The sequence below is a fragment of the Haematobia irritans genome, chromosome 1 (genome assembly GCF_050003625.1).
Source record: "Haematobia irritans isolate KBUSLIRL chromosome 1, ASM5000362v1, whole genome shotgun sequence".
Taxonomy (NCBI): Eukaryota; Metazoa; Arthropoda; class Insecta; order Diptera; family Muscidae; genus Haematobia; species Haematobia irritans.
Window position 1 is genome coordinate 218,986,934 of NC_134397.1, and position 26,228 is coordinate 219,013,161.

General features: G+C 31.7%; 1 protein-coding gene across 2 annotated transcripts; it reads right to left on the reverse strand.

Moving 5' to 3' along the window:
* Window positions 1–6,322: 6,322 nt before the first annotated feature.
* LOC142219474 (uncharacterized) lies at window positions 6,323–18,060 on the reverse strand. 2 transcript variants are annotated; one of them, XM_075288442.1, is made up of 2 exons: window positions 17,773–18,060; window positions 6,323–7,640 (listed from the first exon to the last, which is right to left on the reverse strand). In XM_075288442.1, exons 1-2 carry the CDS (start codon window positions 17,781–17,783, stop codon window positions 6,773–6,775), a joined length of 879 nt encoding a protein of 292 aa, XP_075144557.1. In that variant the 5' UTR covers window positions 17,784–18,060; the 3' UTR covers window positions 6,323–6,772. The 2 variants fall into 2 exon arrangements, with proteins under 2 accessions (XP_075144557.1, XP_075144556.1); XM_075288441.1 differs by lacking the exon at window positions 17,773–18,060 and adding an exon at window positions 15,647–16,048.
* Between the last annotated feature and the right edge of the window lie 8,168 nt (window positions 18,061–26,228).

Sequence of the window (26,228 nt, forward strand, 5' to 3'; positions counted from 1 at the left end):
CAATGTTTTTTTTTTCAGTTCCGATTAGATTTAATAACAAGTGTTTCTAATTATCCGGGGGAATATAGGTAAGGATTTGAGGAATTGGCAAAAGCAACATGTTTATACCCTAAACCACATAGTTGTTACTAACTTACATACATTTGCAAGAAAATTTGAATTTTTTAGGCCACTTCTCAATGTTTTTTTTTTCAGTTCCGATGAAGTAAATATGCTATTTGGCCATTTAAAGTGAACATTTAAATTTGGGAAAATTATAAAAATACAATGTCCGAATAATAAGTTGTGTCTCGAATTATAACCACGTTTGCCACTCGAGCTAAAAATAATCTACCAAAATTTGCAGAAAATTTTACCAAAAATCTACAAAAAAAAATCTTATTTTGCAAAATTTTATTGGTTTATAATTTTTTTTTCAAATATTTTTTTCTATAGAAAATTTTATTTCTATAAATAATTTTGACAAAATTTTATTTCTATTGAAAATTTTGTCAAAATGTTATTTTTGTAGAAAATTTTTGTTAAAATTGTATTTCTTTAGAACACAATTTTATTCCCATACAAAATTTTGGAAGCCATCGTGGTGCAATGGTTAGGTTCGATTTCTGCTTCGACCGAACACCAAAAAGTTTTTCGGCGTTGGATAGTCCACCGCCGAAAAAGTTTTAGAGAGCAATAGAGAGCACCAGAATGTGCGTGAAGATTAATTGTAAATTTTTACTAGTTAAGACACATACCAGACAAATTTAGCCGCGCACGGAATGGGTTAATCGAGTTATGGGAGCCAATGTGGTGCAATGGTTAACATGCCCGCTTTGCATGCACAAGGTCGTGGGTTCGTTTCCTGCTCCGACCGAACACCAAAAAGTTTTTCAGCGGTGGATTATCCCACCTCAGTAATGCTGGTGACATTTCTGAGGGCTTCCAAGCTTCTCTAAATGGTTTCACTGCAATGTGGAACGCCGTTCGGACTCGGCTATAAAAAGGAGGTCCCTTGTCATTGAGCTTAACATGGAATCGGGCTCCACTCAGTGATAAGAGAGAAGTTCACCAATGTGGTATCACAAATGACTGAATAGTCTAAGTGAGCCTGATACATCGGGCTGCAAACTAACCTAACCTATACAAAATTTTATCAAAACTTTATTTCTATAGAACATTTTTGTAAACATTTTATTTCTGTAAAAATTTTGTCAAAATTTTATTCCCATAAAAAAATGTTGTCAAAATGTTATTTCTATAGAAAATTTTATCAAAATTTTAGTACTATAGAAAATTTAATCAAAATTATTTTGCAAAATTATATTGGTTTATAAATTTTTTTTCCAAACATTTTTTTTCTATTGAAAATTTTACTTCTATAAACAATTTTGTGATTTTTTTTCCTATAGACAATTTTGTCAAAATTTTATTTCTATACTAAATTTTCTCAAAATTTTATTTCTATAGAAAATTTTGTCACGATTTTATTCCCATATAAAATTTTGTCAAAATTTTATTTATAAAAATTTTTGTCAAAATTTTATTTCTATAGAAACTTTTTTCCAAATTTTATTTCTATTGAAAATTTTTTCCAAATTTTATTCCTATAGAAAATTTTATTAAAATTTTATTTCTATAGAAAATTTTATCAAAATTTTATTTCTGCAGAAAATGTTGTCAATATTTTAATTCTATAGAAAATTTTGTCAAAATTTTATTTCTGCAGAAAATGTTGTCAATATTTTAAACCTATAGAAAATTTTTCCAAATTTTATTTCTTTAGAAAATTTTGTCAAAATTTTATTTCTATAGAAAAATTTATCAAAATTGTATTTCGTTTTGTTTTGTTATTGCTAATTTTTTTCTTTAATCATTGTTGTTGTTTTTTATTTCAGCTTAAAACCATGAATTGACTATAAAAAATTTAGTCAAAATTATATTTCTACTGAAAATTTTGTAAAAGTTTTACTTCTAAAGATAATTTTGTCAAAATTTTAGTTCTATAGAAAATTTTCTTAAAATTTTATTTCTGTAGAAAATTTTGTTAAAATTTTATTTCTAAAGAAAATTTTGTCAAAATTTTATTTCTAAAGAAAATTTTGTCAAAATTTTATTTCTATAGAAAATTTTGTCAAAATTTTATTTCTATAGAAAATTTTGTCAACATTTTCTTTCTATGGAAATTTTTTTCAAGATTTTATTTCTGTAGAAAATTTTGTCAAAATATTATTTCTGTAGATATATTTGTCAAAATTTTATTTCTGTAGAAAAGTTTGTAAATTTTTTTTCTTGCAAAAAATGTTGTCAATATTTTAATTCTATAGAAAATTTTCTTGAAATTTTATCGCTATAGAAAATTTTGTCAAAATTGTATATATATAGAAGATTTTAATAAAATTGTATTTGTATGGAAAATTTTGTCAAAATTTTATTTCTATAGAAAATTTTGTCAAAATTTTATTTCTAAAGAAAATTTTTTCCAAATTTTATTTCTTTAGAAAATTTTGACAAAATTTTATTTCTATAGAAAATTTTGTCAAAATTTTATTTCTATAGAAGATTTTGTAAAAATTTTATTTCTATAGAAAATTTTGTCTACATTTTATTCCTATAGAAAATTTTGTCAAAATTTTATTTCTATAGAAATTTTTTTCCAAATTTTATTTCTATAGAAAATATTTTCCAAATTTTGTTTCTATAGAAAATTTTGTCAAAATTTTATTTCTATAGAAAATTTTGTCAAAATTTTATTTCTATAGAAATTTTTTTCCAAATTTTATTTCTATAGAAAATTTTTTCCAAATTTTATTTCTATAGAAGATTTTGTAAAAATTTTTGCAGAAAATCTTGTCAATATTTTAATTCTATAGAAAATTTTCTTAAAATTTTATTTCAATAGAGAATTTTGTCAAAATTTTATTTCTGTAGAAAATTTTGTCAACATTTTATTTCTATAGAAAATTTTGTCAAAATTTTATTTCTATAGGAAATTTTGTCAAAATTTTATTTTTTTGAATTTTTTTTTCAACAATTTATTTATATAGTATTTTTTTGTTTTTAATTTTATTTCTAAAGAAAATTCTCAAAATTTTATTTCTACAGAAAGTTTTGTCAAAATTTTATTTCTATAGAAAATTTTGTCAAAATTTTATTTCTATAGAAAATTTTGTCAAAATTTTATTTCTATAGAAAATTTTGTCAACATTTTATTTCTATAGCAAATTGTGTCAAAATTTTCTTTGTATAGAAATATTGTAAAAATTTTATTTCTATAGAAAATTTTTTATAAATTTTATTTCTACAAAAAGTTTTGTCAACATTTTATTTCTTCAAAAAGTTTTGTCAAAATTTTATTGCTGTAGAAAATTTTGTCACAATTTTCATTCTATAGAAAATTTTGTCAAAATTTTATTTCAATAGAGAATTTTGTCAAAATTTTATTTCTGTAGAAAATTTTGTCAACATTTTATTTCTATAGAAAATTTTGTCAAAACTTTATTTCTATAGAAAATTTTGTCAAAATTTTATTTCTATAGAATTTTTTTTCCAAATTTTATTTCTATAGAAAATTTTGTCAAAATTTAATTTCTATAGAAAATTTTGTCAAAATATTATTTCTGTAGAAAATTTTGTCAAAATTTTATTTTTGCAGAAAATGTTTTCAATATTTTAATTCTATAGAAAAATTTGTCAAAATTTTATTTCTGTAGAGAATGTTGTCAATATTTTAATTCTATAGAAAATTTTCTTAAAATTTTATTTCTATAGAAAATTGTGTCAAAATTTTATTTCTATAGAAAATTTTGTCAAAATTTTATTTCTATAGAAAATTTTGTCAAAATATTATTTCTGTAGAAAATTTTGTCAAAATATTATTTCTGTAGAAAATTTTGTCAAAATTTTATTTCTGTAGAAAATTTTGTCAACATTTTATTTCTATAGAAAATTTTGTCAAAACTTTATTTCTATAGAAAATTTTGTCAAAATTTAATTTCTATAAAAAATTTTGTTAAAATATTATTTCTGTAGAAAATTTTGTCAAAATTTTATTTTTGCAGAAAATGTTGTCAATATTTTAATTCTATAGAAAATTTTGTCAAAATTTTGTTTCTGTAGAGAATGTTGTCAATATTTTAATTCTATAGAAAATTTTCTTAAAATTTTATTTCTATAGAGAAATTTGGCAAAATTTTATTTCTATAGAAAATTTTGTCAAAATTTTATTTCTATAGAAAATTTTTTCCAAATTTTATTTCTATAGAAAATTTTGTCAAAATATTATTTCTGTAGAAAATTTTGTCAAAATTTTATTTTTGCAGAAAATGCTGTCAATATTTTAATTCTGTAGAAAATTTTCTTAAAATTTTATTTCTATAGAGAATTTTGTCAAAAGTTTATTTCTATAGAAAATTTTTTTTCCAAATTTTATTTCTATAGAAAATTTTGTCAAAATTTTATTTCTATAGAAATTGTTTTCCAAATTTTGTTGCTATAGAAAATTTTTTCCAAATTTTATTTCTATAGAAAATTTTGTCAAAATTTTAATTATTGTTGTTTTTGATCTCAGCTTAAAGCCATGCATTGACTGAACTACAAGTGTAGCTTAACCAACAGAGGAAAAGTATGCTTGTCAAATTTATTTGGGCAAAGCCCTATAGACTGCAAGATGGTTGGATGTATAGCTGTTTCGGAATTACCACATTCCTCATCAGCATCCTCTATTTGCAGCAAAACTATCAACCAATTATCAGAATAAATTCGGGTAATTCACTCAACCCAAAGTGAACTACACTTGAACCTTCCGAAAAAGGGATTTGATAGTCGGCTACTGTCTAAAACAAATTTGCAAGCATATTTCTTTTCCTTTGCCAAACTCAAATCATCGATTTGAATGTAAATGGCTGGGTTTGTTTTTGAGCGTGCTTCCTCTATCTTCATTCGTTTTGTTTGTTATTGTTGGCTTCTCTTCAATCGTTATTGTTGTTTTGATCTCAGCTTAAAGCCATGCATTGACTAAACTACAAGTGTAGCTTAACCAACAGAGGAAAAGTATGCTTGTCAAATTTATTTGGGCAAAGCCCTATAGACTGCAAGATGGTTGGATGTACAGCTGTTTCGGAATTACCACATTCCTCATCAGCATCCTCTACTTGCAGCAAACCTATCAACCAATCATCAGAATAAATTCGGGTAATTCACTCAACCCAAAGTGAACTACACTTGAACCTTCCGAAAAAGAAAATTTTGTCAAAACTTTATTTCTATAGAAAATTTTGTCAAAATTTTATTTCTATAGAAAATTTTGTCAAAATTTTATTTCTATAGAAAGTTTTTTCAAGATTTTATTTCTGTAGAAAATTTTGTCAAAATTTTATTTTTGCAGAAAATGTCAATATTTTAATTCTATAGACAATTTTCTTAAAATTTTATTTCTATAGAGAATTTGGTCAAAATTTTAATTCTATAGAAAATTTTCCTAAAGTTTTATTTCTTTAGAAAATTTTGTAAAAATTTTATTTCTATAGAAGATTTTGTCAAAATTGTATTTCTGAGAAGATTTTATTAAAATTGTATTTGTATGAAAAATTTTGTCAAATTATATTTCTACAGAAAATTTTGTAAAAGTTTTATTTCTAAAGATAATTTTGTCAAAATTTTATTTCTATAGAAGATTCTGTCAAAATTTTATTTCTATAGAAAATTTGTAAAAATTTTATTTCTGTACAATTAACTCAAATATAATCTAGAGAAAATAAGACTGTACTTTAAGGGGATATATCAACTATAACGTTCATAAATATAACTTTAGAAGTCGGAGTGCGATTATACAAAAAATATCCAAGAAAAATAGGTTAGAGCCCTTTAAATTTGCAAAAAATACCTTAAACGGTCTGAGAAGCAGTAAAAATGTGTTCTATTTTCTGACGAATCAAAGTTTATCATGTATGGTTCAGATGGCAGATATATAGTACGAAAGTCCAGAGATCAAAATCTTTATCCCAAATATACAGAAGGTGCCTTCAAATATGTTGGGGGCAATATTGTGGTCTGGGGGTGTTTTTCTGGGTAATTTATTGGCCCGATTCGTAGCATCGAGTGTATTATGCAGTCGGAGGACCATAAAAACACTTTACTGGGAAAGACGCTTGTTTCGATGTTTCAAGCCGAAAATGACCCCAAGCACTCGTGTAAGGTGGTAAAGCCAAAAAAAAAACTTCGTGTGCTTGACTGGTCTGACCAGTTGGCCGATGGAAATCTCATTAAAAACCCTTGGGAAATTTTAAAACAAACAATTTTGAACAAATTTTGTGAATAACCACTGTACAATTTCCTGGCTTGGTCTTCTGAAAGTGGACTGTATTCGGTTTTATCGAAGCTCGGAAAATGTAAGGAGTGCCAAGTAAAAGAAAAGCAAAAGAAATAGAACAAAGACAGGTTTCAGATTCAGAATATGTGACAGTTTTATTTAAGGATCGCTGCTGCTTACCAGGTTGAAGTGATAAATTGAAGTGAGTAATGAAAAAAATGGTAAACTATGAACAACTATTACAATCAAAAAAAGAGTACAAGTCAGTGAAAATGAGACAACTAGTCTTAGATATAAAAAGCTTTTCTTGCTTGATGATTTAAAGTAGAGTTACCACTAATAGAATATAAAACTAGAGCAATTATTTTCAATGAAAGTTAAGATGATAAATTCAATAATTCAATTCATTTGAAAGTAATTCATGTTCTTAAAGATACATTTTAGGATGTAATTAGAAAATAGACGAAGACTGTTAAACTGGGTTTAACATGCCGCCCGCCTTGCAGGACTGCAACGTTGGTAGCGACATGCTCCGGAAATAAGCCAACCGAAAATGCTGCTTTGTAAAATGGGCATATTTGATGATGTTCTTATCATTCCAGCTCTAAGTATTCCAGGTAATTGATCGTTGGCAATTATAATTTCAATGTTAACTGGATTATAGAAATTCGGATCTGCCAGTTCATTTATATGGTTATAAATAGCCTTTAGAGAAGGCTCCGTTGTTGGTTTTGGCAAATTGTTGTGGAATCGAGGTTGTACCAGGGCGTTGATTTGTATTTTAACCTGAGGGTCGTAATATGACTCTAAGTTAATCGTACAATATTTCATATTTTCTCTGGTAGTAGTACGCAGCTTCAAACGATCGACCAACCCTTTCAATATTGTGGTTTGAGCTTCTCCAGTGCTCAACAGAAGTCGCACTTTCTCTGGGCCATTTGATGTAACTACTCGGGCGAGCGCTGTGGGTACGAAGACGTGAGTGTGAAGACGGCGGCTCAATCTTTCGTGAAGATGGGATTGTCGACTACGACGATTGGGAACACTTTGTATTTGACGACTCACATTAGAACTTCGGCGGTTTCGAGGAGTGGATGATTGGACAGAAGGAGGTTGTTGTTGTGGAGTGTCTACGTGGACCATTGTATGGTGATTTTTCTGGCAAACCATGCATTTGTTTCGGGATGGACAAAAGTTTCTCTGATGAGCGGTACAAAGGCAGTTGAAACAAAATCCTTTTTCTCGGATTACATCACGGCGTTGTATTGCTGTCATTCTTTGAAACTGAGGACAATGTTTAACAAAATGACGCTTCTTGCAAATGCGGCACGTTGGTATACTAGAGTTTGAGCTGAAATGGTAAGATTTATTAGGTATGTGAACGGTTGTGAAAGAAGCTAAGGTTGATCAATTGGAAGTATGCACAGTTTGATTAAAGGACGTGTCAGAATGCCGTTTTGAGTGCGTATTTCGGCAACGCGTACATTACAGTCTGATCCTTTGAAGACCTTTATCACTCTGCCTAAACACCATTCGTTAGGAGGAAGGTTGTCTTCTTTGATTACCACGAAGTCATTAGGCTTCAGATTCTGTTGAACAGATTTCCATTTGTATCTCCTTTGGAGCTCACAAATGTATTCAGTCTTCCAGCGCTTGGCAAATTGCATTTGTAATGCCTTCAATCTTTGCCATCGATTGAGTAATGTCAGATTCCCAGAATATTCTTCAGGGGCAGCGACTAAAGCAGCTCCTCTCAGTAAATGACCAGGAGTGATGGGCACTAAATCAGTTGGATTCTCACTCATTGGGGAAAGTGGACGAGAATTCAGAACACTTTCGATACGAACAAGAAGAGTGGAGAATTCTTCAAACGTAAACTTAAAGTTGGAGGCCACTTTGCGTAAATGAGTCTTCATGCTCTTTACTGCTGCTTCCCACAGGCCACCCATGTGTGGGGAATGCGGAGGAATGAATTGCCACGAGAAACCATGCAAATTATATTTATCAGAAACAGATTTCTGGACATTCTTCAAAAATATTTTGAACTCAGCGGTTAATGCCCGACTAGCACCCACAAAATTAGTTCCATTGTCGGAAAACACTTTATTTGGGAATCCTCTGCGGCCAACAAAACGACTAAAGGTGGATAAGAAAGCTTCAGTTGTCAAATCTGAGCAGGTCTCCAGGTGGACGGCTCGAGTGGAAAGACACACAAATATGGCAGCATACCCTTTTATCAGTTTAGCATTTCTAAGTTTTGAGGATTTCAACTCAAAAGGTCCTGCAAAATCTACGCCTGTGTGCGTAAAGGGCAAAGAAAATGTACATCTTTCAGTTGGGAGGGATGCCATTATTTGAGTTCTTATACGATGCTTATATATAGTACAGATACGGCATTGTCTTATACAACTCCTGATCGCATTTTTCAAACGTATAACGTAAAATTCCTGTCGAATTGTGCGCAACATAACCTGATGTTCAGCATGTAACAGCATCTTATGTGTAAATTCAATAAATAATTTACACAGACGTGATCTTTCAGGCAGTATGATCGGATGGCGTTCGTTATAACTAAGATCTGAGTTACTTAAACGACCATTTACTCGTAACAGTTTGTTGTCATCAAGTGTCGGATTCAATGTCAATAGACGACTTTTTGAACTTATGGGCAAGTTATTTTCTAGCGAATGGTATTCAGAAAAATAATATTTCTGCTGAGCCAAACGAATCAGCTTGTATTTAACAAACGATATTTCCTCATGAGTAATGAAATCAGTATTACAGGTTTGTCTTCGACATTTGTTCATGAACCGATAAATAAAACATAGTACTCGCAACGCTCTCGGAAAAGATGAGAAACGATCTAATACATCTTCCTGTTGTGTATCAGTGTGAAAGTTATCTATTTTTCGTTCTATGTCAGGTTCTTTGAAGGTAGTAGATTTTGGCCAGCAATCAGATGATCCTAACAACCATTTTGGCCCGTGCCACCAAAGCGAGTTAGAGTCAAGTTCCGAAGGTGTACATCCACGCGTACCGATATCGGCAGGATTTTCATGCGTTGGAACATGTCTCCAGGTAGCATTCCCCACGTTACTTAATATCTCAGATATTTTATTGGCCACAAAGGTTTTCCAATGGAAAGGTGGCTTATCGAGCCACGCCAATGTAATCGTGGAGTCAGACCAAAGATAAACGTCGGATACTTGGCAGTTCATATTTTGACGGACAGATTTTAATAATTTGGACAGTAATGCAGCCCCGCATAACTCCAGTCTGGGCAGACTTACAGTTTTTAAGGGTGCCACCTTGCTTTTCGATGCTAGCAAATTAGAAGTTTTACTATTTTCAGGTGAAACAGTGCATATGTATATGCAAGCACAGTATGCTTTTTCAGAAGCATCACAGAAACCGTGAATTTGAACCTGTTTATCAGGGGAGTAACTTAACCAGCGGGGAATCTTTATACGCTCAATATCCGGAAAATTTGCAATAAAATGATTCCATTTCTCAAGTGCGTGTGGCTTGACTTCCTCGTCCCAGTCGGTCCCATCAATCCACAGTTGTTGCAATAGGACTTTTGCAACAATTATAATGGGGGATAACCACCCAGCTGGATCGAAAATTTTCGCTATTATAGACAATATTTTTCTCTTTGTTAAAGGAGCAGATGGAACAGAAATGTTCGAAATCTTGTAATAAAACATGTCAGTCAGTGCATTCCAACGAATGCCTAATGTTTTGGTCTCACTTGTATTTTCCAGTTTTAAGAAATCTTCGTTTAGAAGATCCTCGGGGGGCATTTGGTGCAGTATTTCAGTATGGTTGGCTGTTAGCTTTTTTAGAGGAAAACCAGCAGAATCGAGCAAAGCAATTAATTGCAACAAGTAATATTTAGCCTCAGCAAGCGAGTGGCCACCAGAAAGAATATCATCTACATAGACTTGATGTTTTAGTATTCCTGAAGCATTGGGATGTGTAGCCACTCCATCTTCGCTCAATTGTTGTAGTGTTCGGATAGCCAAATATGGGGCACAGTTAACTCCGAACGTTACAGTCTTCAGACAGTAATCGTGAATGTGTTCAGTTTCAGAATTTCGAAATAAAACTCGCTGAAATTGTCTATCATCAGAGTGTACATAAATTTGACGGTACATTTTTTGTATGTCACCGTTAAACACATATTTGTAAAAACGCCAACGCAATATCACATTCATTAAATCATTTTGAAGAATGGGCCCAGTATGTAAAATGTCGTTTAGAGAAAGACCGGTAGACGTTTTCTTTGAGGCATTGAAAACGACCCTAACTTTAGTAGAAGTTCGTTCAGGTTTTACTATAGCATGATGCGGTAAGTAAAACGAATAGTATTTTTCATCTTTACAGATTTCAGAAGAAGTAGTTGGCTCCATATGATCTAATTCCAAGTATTCAGATAGTACAGTTTCATATTCAGAAGCTAACTCAGGCGATTTTTGTAAAGTCTTTTCCGTACGTAGGTATTGGCCCATAGCTGCTCGTCTCGAAGATCCGAGAACTAATTTAGATGGAAAATCTTGTCGAAATGGCAATCGTACCATATATCTTCCATTTGGTAGGCGACTGGTGGTTTCAGAATAAAACTTTTCACACCAACTATCGTCATCAGACAAGGGATTTACAACAGGGACTTCTTCAAGCTCCCAAAATTTCCGAATGTCATCGTTTAAAGTTTCATGTGATGCCACCCACGAGGCAAAAGTCGAAATAGTTCGAGGTTTTGGAGGGCCACTTATAAGCCAACCAAATTCGGTGTTCTGGGCCAAAAGGCCCCCAGCTACATTCCTCTCTACTCCCGATAATATGATAGAAGGCAAAACATCACTTCCCAGTAACATATCTATGGGACCAGGCTTGAAGAAATTCGGATCAGCTAGCTCAAGTCGATTCAAATCGCACCAGCTAGTAATGCGTGTGGGAGAGCTTGGCATTAAGTGTTTTAAATTAGAAACAACTATAGCAGAGGTATTTAATCTAAACTGAGATTTGCGAGATTTCAATGTTATGTGACACATTTTTGTAGAATTCTCCAGTGTAGTTCCTCCAAGACCAGAAATTCTTGTGAATGATCTCTTCGTAGGAATCGCGAATTTATTTACTAATTTGTTGGAAATAAATGACTCCTGTGAGCCTTGGTCAATGAATACTCTAATAGTGATAGCCTGCCCCAAATGTTCCAAGTCCACTAAAGCGGTGGGTAATATAGTTTCCTCCCCAGAATTAGCATAGTTAGCATGGACATTAACCGTAGGTTCGGAGTAAGCAGCGGCCGACGTAGTCGGTTGGGTTTCAAGCGTACTTTCAACATAAAAAGATCCAACATTGGATTGAGGATTGTGTTGCAGTCGCGGTTGGTCAGAATCTGAATGCAGAAGCGTGTGATGCTTCTCTTTACATATCTGGCAGACATTTTCACTTAGACAGTTTTGAGACGTATGTCCGTACGACAGACAATTTTGGCATACTTTATTTTCCATAACACATCTCATTTTCTGCGAAAATGGCCAAGATCGAAATTTGGAACAGATACGTAATGAGTGACCCTTTTTGCATGCTTTACATGCACGTTTATCATTGGGTTCAGACTTGGTATGATAGGATTGCGTCTTATTTTGAACAGGGGCAGGGTTGGATGGTTTTCTCATATCAGATATTGATTCAAGCATATCTAGCCGTTTTGATATGAACTCATCAAGTTGCTCCCAAGAAGGCATTTGTTTATGGTCAGTAAGCGAATTCTCCCAAGCAGTCAAAGTTTCTTCAGGTAATCTTGATGACACCCAATAGACCAAAATAGGATCCCAAGACGCGACCGAAATATTATAAGTCTTCAAAATTGAAGTACAGTTATTAATCGTGTATTGCAAATTGCGCAATGCCTTTCCCTTTTCAGATGTTACACGTTCCATTTCAAAAATTTTCCTCAGTTGGTGGTTTATAAGGATTCTTTTATTCTCATAACGCTGACGGAGCGCTTCCCAGGCCAATCTGAAGTTATCGTCCGTAAGAGCGAATTGCTTGACAATTTGATTGGCTTCACCACGAGTTTTTGCTCTCAAATGGAAAAGCTTTTGTGCCGATGAAAGTTTTGGGTGTTTAATGTAAATGGCTGAGAACATGTCCCGAAAACTTGGCCATTTATCGTAACCCCCTGTAAACAGTTCAGTATCGCATGGTGGAAGTTTAACAGAAAATCCGCCTTCATCAGACTGTCTAGTCTCAGTTCTGTCAGGTGCCACAGAGGACATCTCCATCTTTCGTTTCTCAATACCCATCAAGTTCAACAGAGAAGTCTTACATATCTTATATGACTTGCAAGACTCGCTGAATTTTGAATGTAGCGATTCCTTTTCCGATTGGGTGAACTTTTCTTCAGAGGTCATATCAGCCTCATATACTTGAGTTAAAGTGTGCCAACGCCTTTCCAAATCGTCAAGATCGACTTGTAAACTCGACAGCGAATGTTCAGATATATCGATTTGAGCGAAGTTCGCACAGAATGTGACCAATTGGTCCGAGAAAAATATAAATTTTTGCGAAGACATATTCCCAATCGCGTTGAATGTCAATGGAACAACAATTTAAGTGTTAACAATAGTGCTTTTGAAATCTCAAAAAATCAAATGTTGTCGTGAAAATGGGAAATCTACAGTCAACAGTGAAATGGGTATAAGTATCAAAACTTTACTGATCAAAATCAAATATCTAATTCAACAGAACAGTTGTTGTAGATGTGAATCTACACGCAATTACGAATGGTAAAAATGCACTAGAAAATGTTAAAATAAATGTGTATCAACAACAGAATATTTCAAAGATAATTTCCAACAACAGCAAATAGCCCAAATTAAATGTGTAAAAATAACAGAATATTTCAATGTAAATGCGTAGCATCAACAGAATATCTCAAAGATAATTTTTAACAACAGCAAAATAGCCCAAATGTGTAACAATAACAGAATATTTCAAATGTAAATGCGTAGCATCAACAGAATATCGTAGTATGTAAGTAACAGTGAGCAACAGTTGCAAATGCCTTAATTTAAAAGTGTAGAAACAACAGAATATATCGGTGTAGATGTTTAAATACTAAAATAAATTTGTATCAACAATAGAGTCTTCTCAAAGTAAATGTGTAACAGAAATAGAGTATTCCAAATCAACTGTGTACACTGAAAAAACAGTGAACCTACAATTTTCGTTAATTTCAGCAAATAATAGATTAATTTTAGAAAATTTTAACTAAACTGAATTAGAAACGCAGATGTCACGCCGATTTCACAAAAATAAGTAAATAATTGTCGAAAACTTCAAGAAATTGTATCAGACAAAATTCTTATTTCCAATTTATTAAAGAAAATTGCGTAGTTTGAAGGAAAAATTGTAGTTCAAAATTGCAAAAGTGTCCTCAGTGCCATACGAAGTTTAAGATGGGCGGATTATTGGTATATTTACAAATATTAAGAAATCCTTAACTATTTTGTGGGAGACACGAATTCAGTTAATCTGTCTGCTTCATTTGTGCATAATTTTCCCTCTGTTTCAGTTAACTTAACTAACGTACGCAAAAAATTATTAAAGTCGTGGAAACTTTCCCAAAACGTAACAATTCCATGAACTAAAATAGACTTAAATCGGCTTCACTTTTTTCTCTTTTTCTTGAGTGTAGATACACTAGAATATCTCAATGTAAATGAGTAACAGAAACAGAATATGCCAAAGTAAAAGTTATTAGCATTCAATTAAACTTTTCGCATACTGACAGGAAAATGTTAAATGCACATACTGTAAATAACAGGGGTTATTACTTCTCCATATATGTGGTAGACAATAACATCAAATTAAAAAAATCTCAGATTCTAAATGAGTTATGTGATATATATGTAAATATGTAGTAAATCATATGGCTTTTGGAGCTTCAAAAGCCGTCAGTCCAAGTGCTGATGTTATGTGTAGCTTAGAATCTTGCCTGGACAAAATATGTGGGCGATATCGTATTTCAATAAGCCGTAAATTCCAAATTCGTTTGTGTTGTATATGTTTAGTTAAAATTTGATTGAAAAATTAGAATCCCAAACATTTCATTCTCCAGGATTCTTTGGGTTGGCAGTTCTTGATTCCGTTAATATATTTTGCCAATGCAAAATATATTTAATCAAAACACTTTAAAAATCGGGTATATAACTTGATATAGTTTCTTTCAATGTCTTAAATCCCATTAAGATTGAAACGATTTTGACTTGGGAAAGATTTTCTTTTCAGATTATTATTATTAAATCCAACTTAAAACACAGTATATTTTTTTTCTCACCGGTTATGTGGCTTTTAACTAATCATCTATCATAAATTTGTTGTAAATTTACTTTCGTAAATTTACATATTTTTTAATTTGATTAATTTCCGTAAATTTTATTCATCCAAGTATATCTCGAAAATCCCGCGAAAAATGTATGAATATGAATATTTCTAGGATGACTTCTAGAAAACCTTTTGTAGAAACCTCAGGTTAATTAGGTGAAATTCAAAGTTAGTATATTGGATTTTGCCACAAATTTTCTTTTTTTTTTTTGTCAACTTTTGCTCTTACCAAAAACATACATATATGGTTGAGAAAGAAATGAAAAGCCGTCAGCAGCAATCAAAACAGTGTGATTGTCGTAAATTAAATTTAAATACAATTTAATTTATTTATGGACCCAATTTCCAGTTTTCAGATTCTATATGATAATAATTTAGATAATTCTCCGTAAAAGAATATATATTATATTCTTTTTGATAAGCAGAACCAGAGAAAAAGTATTTATGAATTTTGGTTATAGATGTTATTATCGGTACGATCTTTTGTGATAATCCCAGAAAAAAAATAGAAGTATCAGAACTCTACAACTCCATCTGAAATTGTTCGGATATGTATGGATCAAATATTCCTTCCATGTGTTGGCACAAAGGAGTAACTACAATTGGTATTAAAAAATATATTGGTAGAGTTCACTGCGCTTTCAAGGGAGCAAGAAAGGTTTCAATTTTGGCAAATGCACAATCTTCATATCAAACACAAATTATATTCTCAACAACTTTTCCTCGAAAGAAATGTGTAGGATCATAATAAAAAATATAAATATATGTGTTGTAAACAATCCATATAAAATGTATATATTATACATAAATAGCATGCAATATAATCTGAAAAAGAAATTTTTCATACATAAGCATTCATTTCAAGCATCAATTATCATACATCATCCATTCCAGCATTTTTCATAATATGAGATGCGGTAACTCTGACAAACTAGTAGTTACAAACATTCGTCGACTTACCATATGCTTAGAGCCAAATGTGTTATACTCATATCTCTCTAATGGTATACTCCAATTTGTATGTATCAAAAAACCACATGAATCGCTATATACAATGCCATGTATGTCGACACCTTACTCTTGCCACAAATTTAATGCCACTGATATTTGCCTTCAACTCTGATTTTGCTTGTTATGTTCTCCGGGAGGGAGGGGTGGGGAGTGCAATGTTAACCACAGATCCAACAAAACTCTTTCTTTGAAATATTTGCTTCACCAAATTTTATTTAAAAATAACTGCACAGCTTCTCTCAATTTTCTTTACTTTTCAATATAATAAAAATGACATTTATTTCAGTACTTTATAATTAATTTTCTTGAAAATTTTGATTGATTTCTCCGTTTAATTTTTTCTGTTATGCGTTCTCAATGCGTTCTCAATAATGAATGACTTTGATCAACTGTCTTTGATTTTCTTATGGCTCTCTGGGCTTTAGCTAATTATGTTGTAGGAAAGATAATAGTGTTGCCTTATTTGCAGTGAGCCGTGGGATAGGAATCCACTTCTCGGGATGCATGCATATTGACTAAACTATAAATAACAAAGTTTAAGGTGCATACGTATTCCAATGAGAATTCATGTCAATCAAATGGAGACTATTTATGAAAATTGATGTGTGGCAACGATGATTATGAAAATTAAACTCTTTCAACCTAATGAGAAGAAGAGTTACAGGCCCAAGTCGTCCAGTTTAAATTTGGCGTATGCAAATAAATATTGTTCGTGTAATTGAATTGAATTAAATTGAAGCTGTGAGCTAAAAAACACACATTGGCTGCAAACACTGAAGTTTGGACTGCACTGCCAAGACAAATTTTTTAAATATTTAACATAGATTTCTTTCAAAATTTTGGTGTGTAGTTTAAAATTTGTGGGAAGAAACTGTTGTTTCCTCAATGGTCACAGGCCATGGATGAAAGCATAACATTGAATCAAATTGAAATATGGTGGCAAATATTTTATTTTTATACCCCTTGATGAATATGTTGGAGCTATTTTAATTTGGTTGGCGATTCAAGTAGTTGGAGAGAGGTATGTATGTAACAATCCGTTATTTGAGAATTTGAGTGTAGTTATGTATAAAAACGTGTGCATAGGAGATTGCCAGTGCTAAGAGAATGGAGTTACATATAAACTTGATGGCTCTTTTAACAGTGCAACGATAACAGAAACAAAAAGCGAGGGTCTGTTTCTCGCATGTAAGCCGTATTATGTTATGTTAGCCGGAATGTTAAGAGTTTGTATGTATGTTCGCAAGTAAAATGATTGATGTTAAAGTGTTACTGATACAGTGTATAGATGAATGTTAATTGCTGACATTGAATATGGACATTCTTTGTTCAGGCAGTGCAATAAAAAATTGGATGCACAGAGAATTTACAAAAAATGTATTCCAATTGCTATTTAACAGGAAAAAGAAAATATTCTCCTCAGTATTACACGCCAATATATAATTTAGTTTTCAGTTGATTTTTTTTTGTCGCGGGGTAAGCTCAAGTAGCCAAGAGCTTTACCAAAGAGATATTCTTTAAAAATTTTATGTACAAGATGATGTGCATACATATAATTAGTGATATATTTATAAAGTGGTGAGTTGGTAACGCAATTTTTGTTTTTTCAGCCTAAACAAATAAGCAGAATATGTACATAGATCGGTACGACGAAAAAAAAATACTTTACCCGTTAGGCAAAGAGATCAGATTAGAATTGCTTCTCTTTCCCGTTTGTTACTTTTGTGGTAAAATAGACCAACAAAAGGTTATTTTTGGACTTTGATCTTTTCAGATTCTTTTGCGGTCACCTTCAAAGTGGTGAAGAATGTATCCAAAAATTATGCTTTCTCAGAGAAAGTTTTAAGTTAGCTTTCGTAGAAAGCTCTTTTCAAGTTGAGATGTAATACAGACGGATTTAAAGCGTTAAATTTTTTCGAGAAAATCATTGATTTTCCCAATCCAGCCTTAACAAAAAAATATTTTTCACTCGAACAGATATTTTTCTTTCTCAACAGGAGGATATTCAATTTCACTTCCTTACGATTTCTTCACACAATCCTAATCCGTTCACATACATAAAAAATCTCACCTACCTTCGATTCATATTTCTCTTGCAAGCGGTTGCGATTTAATTATTTCAAGCGGTGGACGTAATCCAGTTAATTGCAATCTTTAACCCAGTTCCTTAATCCGGTTCAGCAAGGACCATGTACAATTTCCTGGCTTGGTCTTCTGAAAGTGGACTGTATTCGGTTTTATCGAAGCTCGGAAAATGTAAGGAGTGCCAAGTAAAAGAAAAGCAAAAGAAATAGAACAAAGACAGGTTTCAGATTCAGAATATGTGACAGTTTTATTTAAGGATCGCTGCTGCTTACCAGGTTGAAGTGATAAATTGAAGTGAGTAATGAAAAAAATGGTAAACTATGAACAACTATTACAATCAAAAAAAGAGTACAAGTCAGTGAAAATGAGACAACTAGTCTTAGATATAAAAAGCTTTTCTTGCTTGATGATTTAAAGTAGAGTTACCACTAATAGAATATAAAACTAGAGCAATTATTTTCAATGAAAGTTAAGATGATAAATTCAATAATTCAATTCATTTGAAAGTAATTCATGTTCTTAAAGATACATTTTAGGATGTAATTAGAAAATAGACGAAGACTGTTAAACTGGGTTTAACAACCACTGTGATTTCTATATGAAGATGAACCAACGGATATCATTGACCATTTAATTCTGTCAATGCCAAGAAGATGTGCAACAACTTTTAAAATTAACTGTTAAATGTAACAAAACCTTAAAATTTTTAAATTTATGAGATAATTACCCAGCATAAAAAAGCTTCCAAAAAAGTAGTTTGGATCCCCAATTTGTGATCCGGAAGTAGTGCAAACTTGGATACTCTCCAATGAATTTTACATGGACTTGTCATCCCAGCAAAAAAATTTGGAAGTTCTTCCAAAGGCACAACTTTAAAAGCACTTCCAGAAGATGCACTCCCAATGATGTTCTTTATTTTAACTGCCCAGGAACTTCTTTTAATTCAATTTTTTATAACTTGGGTTTTTCATACTTTTAATGGGTAATTTTAACTTTTTTTAAATAGGTTAAAAACAGAGAGGGAATTCATAAAATGGTACAAACCATTTAAATTTTGTCGAAAAAATGCTAAATCCAATCTGAAAAAATTGTGAATTTTTGAAAATATTTGAGGTCAAACGTTTCCGACAAGCGTTAAAATCCATTAAAAATTATAAAAAAGTATAAAAATTATTTATTTGAGAAAATATCACAGAATTTTTTAATTTACATCCACAACATTGAATTCGGATCACACCTAAAGAAGTGACGCAAATTCAGTGCAACGGCTGTTGAAATGGAGGACTTCCGTCCTATGACAAGCCTATGTTAAATTCATCGCTTCTGCGTCAATTTTGCACCACTTCTGGATCCAAAAAGAACATTTTCATTACTTTTTTGGCGACGCTTTTTTTCTGGGATAGGATGGAGGTCCTCCAATTTTGGATCCTTTGCATTGCTTTAGAAGTTGTACCTTGGAACTTCATTTGGATAAGGAAATTTTAAAAAGTAAGAAACAGACTTTTTTTCAATTTCATTTTTTATTTTTATCAGTATTTTTTGTTTAAATTTTATTTTCATCTATATATATAAAATTCAATCTATGTTTGTTTATTTGTTTGTTTGTTTGTTTGTTAGTTTGTTTGTATGAACCGAGTTGGCTCCGAAACGGCTGAACCGATTTACTTGAAACTTTCAGAGATCATAGGGGACGTTCATGTGGTGAAAATAGGGTACCTCATTTTTTGACACCTGGTCGCGGAGGGGGACCTCCCCTTTGTCGGACTTTTTGAAAATAGGACCAATGTTGACCGATTTGCTTGAAATTTTCATTGAAGGTTGGGGTTGGCAACTAGACAAAGATCCGCTACTTTATATTTCGATATTTGGTGGCGGAGGGGGACCTCCCCTTTGTTCGACTTTTTTAAAGTACAGTGAAAAAACTAAAATTCTCTAAATTATCTGAGATTTAAAGAGAACATGCGGTGAGGTTGTGGAATTAATATGGGGTACCTGATGATTTCATATGCGGACGGGGAGGGGGACCTCCCCCTTGCCTTACTTTTTGAAACTTGGAACAAAATTATGCGATTTGCATGAAATTTTCATTGAATGTTGGGGTTGGCATCTAGACAAAAATCCGCTACATTATTTTTCGATATTTGGTCGGGGAGGGGGGCCACCCCTTTGCCCGACTTTTTTTAAAGTACAGTGAAAACAAAACTAAACTCCCCCGACTGAAATTTTACGGAAAAATGGGTGAGGTTATGAAATTTATATCAGGTTCCTGATTTTTTAATAAAAATAAAAGGGCATAGGGAGACATCCGCTTCTCTTAAGTACATACAGAGAAACAATTAAACTTAACCGAGTTACTTGAAATTTACAGAGGACTGGGGAGAGATCGTAACCTCTGTCAACCGTAATAGTTGATACCTGATTTTGTGATTTTTGGACGGAAAAGAGGCCGCCCCTTTAGGCTTATAATTTGCCTGACATTTTCTGGGACGTTTACAAAAGATACGCTTTTCGACATTTGGTCGGGGAGGAGGTCCTCCTCTAAAACTGCAAAAAAAATGGCTCTATTAACCATGTTCCTTAATCTATATCTGTCCATAAAGCTCGAAAAAATAATTGTATAATTAGATATAATGCATTTGGACGTCAATTGCCTGTTTCGGTATCAGGCTAACATGAAATATAAAAAAATTTAAGTTTTCTTGAAATTTACAAAGCAAGCGGGGGAAAATGTTATAAATGAAGAGGCAACCTTCATTGCCCCACACTTGAAGGAAAGTTTCAAGAATTTTCAGGGAAGGTTAGGGGTGCTATTCACTACGGTGTTTGTCGATATTGTATCGGGAAAAGTGACGTCCCTTTAAAACAATAGAGCAAAAATTAAACATCTCCGATCTACTTGAAATTTACAGGGAACGTGGGAGGAGGTGATGAAATTTATACATGATTTTTAAATTAATATATGATTTTTCGATATCTGGTTGGGGAAGGGGAAAATTGAAATAAACTTTGTCGATTTACTTCGATAGAATTTATAGGGACCATTGAGTAGTTGCGAATATAATATAGGGTACGTGATAGTCCGATATCAGGTCAGAGTGGAGCGAAGGTGGGGAGAGAGTTCCCTTTTGTCGGTTTTTTCTCTTAAATTAAAAGTGGTGGGTTGTCCGTAAATGGGAACTCGGTATATAATTTTATGATTTTTGCACAGGCTTCTTTCTTCCAGACTTCTTATTAGTAAAGAGAGGGTTCCCTTTTGTCCGTTTTTTTTTTTTCTTAAGTTGAAAGTAGAGGGTTGTCCGTAAATGGGAACTCGGTACATAATTTTATGATTTTTGCACAGGCTTCTGCCAGACTTCTTTTTAGTAAAGAACTTAAATTTACATGAAATTGGCAGCCAACGTAGAGGGTGCATTATTTTCCAACATTTTAGCAAATGTTAATGTGGTAAAATTTTTTACTACTTTTGCCTTTTCCGATTTATTGGATGGGAAACAGTAATTCTTTGTATGTTATTATAATATAATGCTTAATTTTCAGATATGTTGAAGAGAAGGATACCTTTCCTTGACAAACCACACTTAAAATTCACAAGAAATATAGAAGAAGGTACACCCTCTCCCGCCGTATTTGTACCTATAAACGAAAAATCAAGTAGTCCGATTTGTTTAAAAGAATTCAAATCTTTTCGAATTTGTTTTCAGCACGAAGGATATAGTTGACTAAGTTAACGCAAAATGTTCCTCCAAATACGCTTCGGAAGGCGCAGCGAAGCGGGCCGGGTTACGCTAGTATTATCTAATTTTTACAAATTGAAAAACTTCTTCACTTCCATCGGGGGTTGAAACAGGGATTGTTGGCACCATAACAGAACGCCTTAGCACACTCAGCCACAAATGCAAATGAACACGATGCATCGAAACGTCTATTCAACTGCTTGTGACATGAACCTAAAATGGCACCACGGCATGACATTCTAACTACCTCCTGAGATGTTTTTTATTATTATGAATGAAAAAATAAAGATTTTTTAAAGTGAAATCCAAAATACTGAATTCGGATCATACCTTAAGAAGTGATGCAATTCCAGTGTAACTGCTGTTGAAATGGTTGACGTCCACCCTATGACAAGCCCATATTAAATTTAACGCTTCTTCGCCAAATTTTGCACCACTTCCGGATCCAAAAAGAACACTTTCACATTTTTGGCGACGCTGGGAACGAAAAGAAAATATAGTGAAGATATAACACCTTCAACTGTATTTAGAATTGAATAATATTTTAAATGACTTATGCCTGTTTATCTTACAGAAATTAGTGTAATTTATCTTATAAACTGCATACTTCACTTTCATAATGGTCTGTTGCGCAGTATGACAAAAAGTTCACGAAAGTTTAGATAGTAGGTAACGTTCATTAAGTTTAAATATGTTAACATTCATATTGTTATGTATAAGAGCTTTTGACTAACGTATCTTTAGTAATTATGTTATTTTATAGTAGACTAACAGTATTCGAAAAGCTTTTCGCAATGTTGGAACCATAAAGGTAGTTACCGTTATTTTAAAAAGAATGTAATGAATAGTATAGGATTGAAACAAAAGCTGTATTAGAGTCATTGTGAAATGATTATGTTTTGTTCATTCGAAACACCACTTTGCCCTCTACAAAAAAAGTTTTATGTTTTTAATTTTGCTAGCTCAGAGATGGAATATCCACACAGAATTTGTTTTCTGATTAAATCAATCAATCAATTTAATTGAAATTGCTTCACGGAAATGGAAGCATCAATCACTAAAATAATTGGAAATTACAAATATTTTTGATTAAAAAGTTAATTAATTTCTTTTACACTTTTAAATAATTTTTTAATTGGTTGAATTAAGAATGTAATTGTGTGTTTTTACATATATATGACATTCGTATATGCGTGAACTTGCTGCCCTCCTCAGTCTTTGTTTAACGCCGTTGCGCGCTGTGACACTGACTCGCGCACGTCATGAGCGACGGGCTCAAAACAAAATAGAAAAATCATAATTGAACAACCAGCACAGAGCTTAAAACCTAACAAGAAAAGTTAACCAGGTTCTCAGATAGAAATATAATTTTTCTGATTCAATCACGAAATTAATTGACCCAATTAATTTTTTAATTGAAATGTCTTCAATCACGAAAATGATCACTGTTTCAGCATCAACAAAATACATAACTATAAAATTAATTGATTCCGTTAGCTAATATCAATTATTTTTTTAATTAAAAACTTAATGGATGTTGATTGCATAACTCAATTCATTTTTTAATTAAAACCATGTTTTTTGGTTTGATTAAAAAATTGATTGTTTCAAATATATATTTAATTAAAATAAAAAATTCATAACAGTTTATAAATCATAAAGACTTCCGAGTTTGATTTTAATTAAAATTAAAAAAATCAATCTTTGACTAAATTGACTTAATGTTTTTAGTTTGATAAAAAAAGTTAATTGTATCAATTAATTTTTTAATTGAAATAGTTTTCGGCTTCAATCAAATTTTAATTGGAAATATTTCGGAGATATTTTTTTCTGTGAATCAAAGGACAATCTTCACCCTTAAAAGACCATGATCTGCGTTTGGGGGAACGCGTGGTGCACTTCTATGGATCGGAATCAATACCAAAATTATTAATGTAATCTGTGGAATCGGATAAGCTTTTTGTTCAGCTCCACATTGTTCTGATGAACCGTGTAAATGAGCTACTGACTGAAAACTTCCGATAGGTCAAGGTCAAAATTTGATTTCTATAGAAATAAAAAATTTGAATTCCTATTGAAAAATTTGTTTATTTCCAAAGAAAGTTTTGTTAAAATTTTATTCTATAGAAAATATTGTCAAAATTTGGTCAAGGAAAAACGCGTGTAAATCGGTGAAATCGTTTATTTAAAAAATCAAATTAAATTTCTTTTTCAAGTTCAATTAGTATAAAATTCAGGAAAAATATTCAGTTAGGCTTTCGCTTTTCCAAATCCGAATTGCCGGGCCTCACGCTTGACACCTGCCATCAGATTTTGTACAGCCACCTTGTCCACCTTCTTCGCCGCAGAAAGCCAGTTTGCCTTGAACTGCTGCTCGTCCTTAGCAGTTTTTTTGGTCTTCCTTAGGTTCCGCTTGACAATAGCCCAGTATTTCTCAATTGGGCGGAGCTCTGGCGTGTTGGGAGGGTTCTTGTCTTTGGGAACCACCTGTACGTTGTTGGCGGCGTACCACTCCATGTCCTTTTTACCGTAATGGCAGGAAAGGCAGCAGACGTTTATTCAAACACTCTTTCACTTAAATTTCTTGGTTGACAGTCCCGGAAGCTATGAAAATGCTGCTTTTCAAGCCACAGGTACAGATGGCTTGCCAAACCAGATATTTCTTTGCGAACTTTGACAGTTTTATGTGCTTGAAAATATCTGCTATCTTTCCCCTTCCTTTTGCCGTATAAAACTCCTATCCCGGAAGCTGTTTGTAGTCGGCTCTAACGTAGGTTTCGTCGTACATTACCACGCAGTCAAACTTCGTCAGCATTGTCGTGTACAGCCTCCGGGATCGCGCTTTGGCCGTCGTATTTTGTTTATCATCGCGATTTGGAGTCACTACCTTCTTGTAAGTCGATAGTCCGGCTCGTTTTTTGCTTATTTGCGGCATCTCGGAGAGAGAGGTTAGGGTTTCACTTGAAACTACCGGCAACTCTCTTTGTCGTCTCAGCGGTTTCAGGTTTTCGATTTCCAACCGATCCAGACTTCCTGGCTGTCGACAAAGGTTCCCCAAACACTTTAATTGCATTTGTAACGGTTGATTTGGCAACTTTTAGCGATTTTGCCAGCTTTGCGTGCGAGTAGCTCGGATTTTCGCGATGCGCGAGCAAAATTTTGATACGCTGCTCTTCTTGCTTGGACGGCATTTTGACAACTGAAGAGTGAATTCCAAAATCAAAATAGGAGCAACATTCTACACACACACACACCGTCAAAATGAGGGGTGTTCAGGTTTTTTTAATGCAAAATTGAAAGAAATACGTCAAGTTGATATTGACCAAATTTTGACCGTATCACCCTTTATAGAAAAATTTGTCATCATTTTATATCTATAGAAAATGTTGATACAATTTTATTTCTTTCGTTTTGTTTTGTTATTGTTGGTTTTTTTCTTTAATCATTGTTGTTGTGTTTGATTTTAGCTTAAAACCATGCACTGAGTAAACTACAAGTGTATCTTAACCAACAGAGGAAAAGAATTTTGTCAAATTTATTTGGGCAAAGCCCTATAGACTGCAAGATGGTTGGATGGACGCACGTTTTGGAATTACCACATTCCTCTATAGAAAATGTTGTCAAAAGTTCATATTTCTATAGAAAATTTTATTTCTTTAGAAAAATTTTGTCAAAATTTGATTTTTATAGAAAATTTTTCAAAATTTTATTTCTATAAAAAATTTTGTTATTTGTATAGAAAATTTTGTCAATATTTTATTTCTATAGAAAATTTTATTTCTTTAGAAAATTTTGTCAAAATTTGAATTCTATGGAAAATTTTGTCAACATTTTTTTCTATAGAAAATTTTTTCAAAATTCTATTACTATCGAAAATTTTGTCCAAATTTTTTTTCTATAGAAAATTTTGTCAAAATTTTATTGCTATAGAAAATTTTGCAAAATTTTATTTCTATACAAAATTTTGCAAAATTGTATTTCTATAGAACATTTTTTTTATTTTTATTCCTATAGAAAATTTTGTTAAAATTTTATTTTTTAGAAAATTTTGTCAAAATTTCATTTCTATAGAAAATTTTGTCAGAATTTCATTTCTATAGAAAATTTTGTCAAAATTTTATTTCTATTGAAAATTTTGTTAAAATTTCTATAGAAAATCTTGTCAAAAGTTCATTTCTATAGAAAATTTTATTTCTTTAGAAAATTTTGTAAAAAGTTCAATTCCATAGAATATTTTGTAAAAATTTTATTTCTATAGAAAATTTTGTCAAAATTTTATTTCTATAGAAAATTTTGTCAAAATTTTATTTCTATAGAAAATTTTGCCAAAATTTTATTTCTATAGAAAATTTTGTCAAAATTTTATTTCAATAGAAAATTTTGTCAAAATTTTATTACTATAGAAAATTTTGTCAAAATTTTATTTCTATAGAAAATTTGTCAAAATTTTATTTAGAATGTTTTCTTAAAATTTTATTTCTGTAGAAAATTTTGTCAAAATTTTATTTCTATAGAAAATTTTGTCAAAATTTTATTTCAATAGAAAATTTTGTCAAAATTTTATTTCTATAGAAAATTTGTCAAAATTTTATTTAGAAGGTTTTTTTAAATTTTGTTTCTTTAGAAAATTTTGTCAAAATTTTATTTCTATAGAAAATTTTGTCAAAATATTATTTCAATAGAAAATTTTGTCAAAATTTTATTTCTATAGA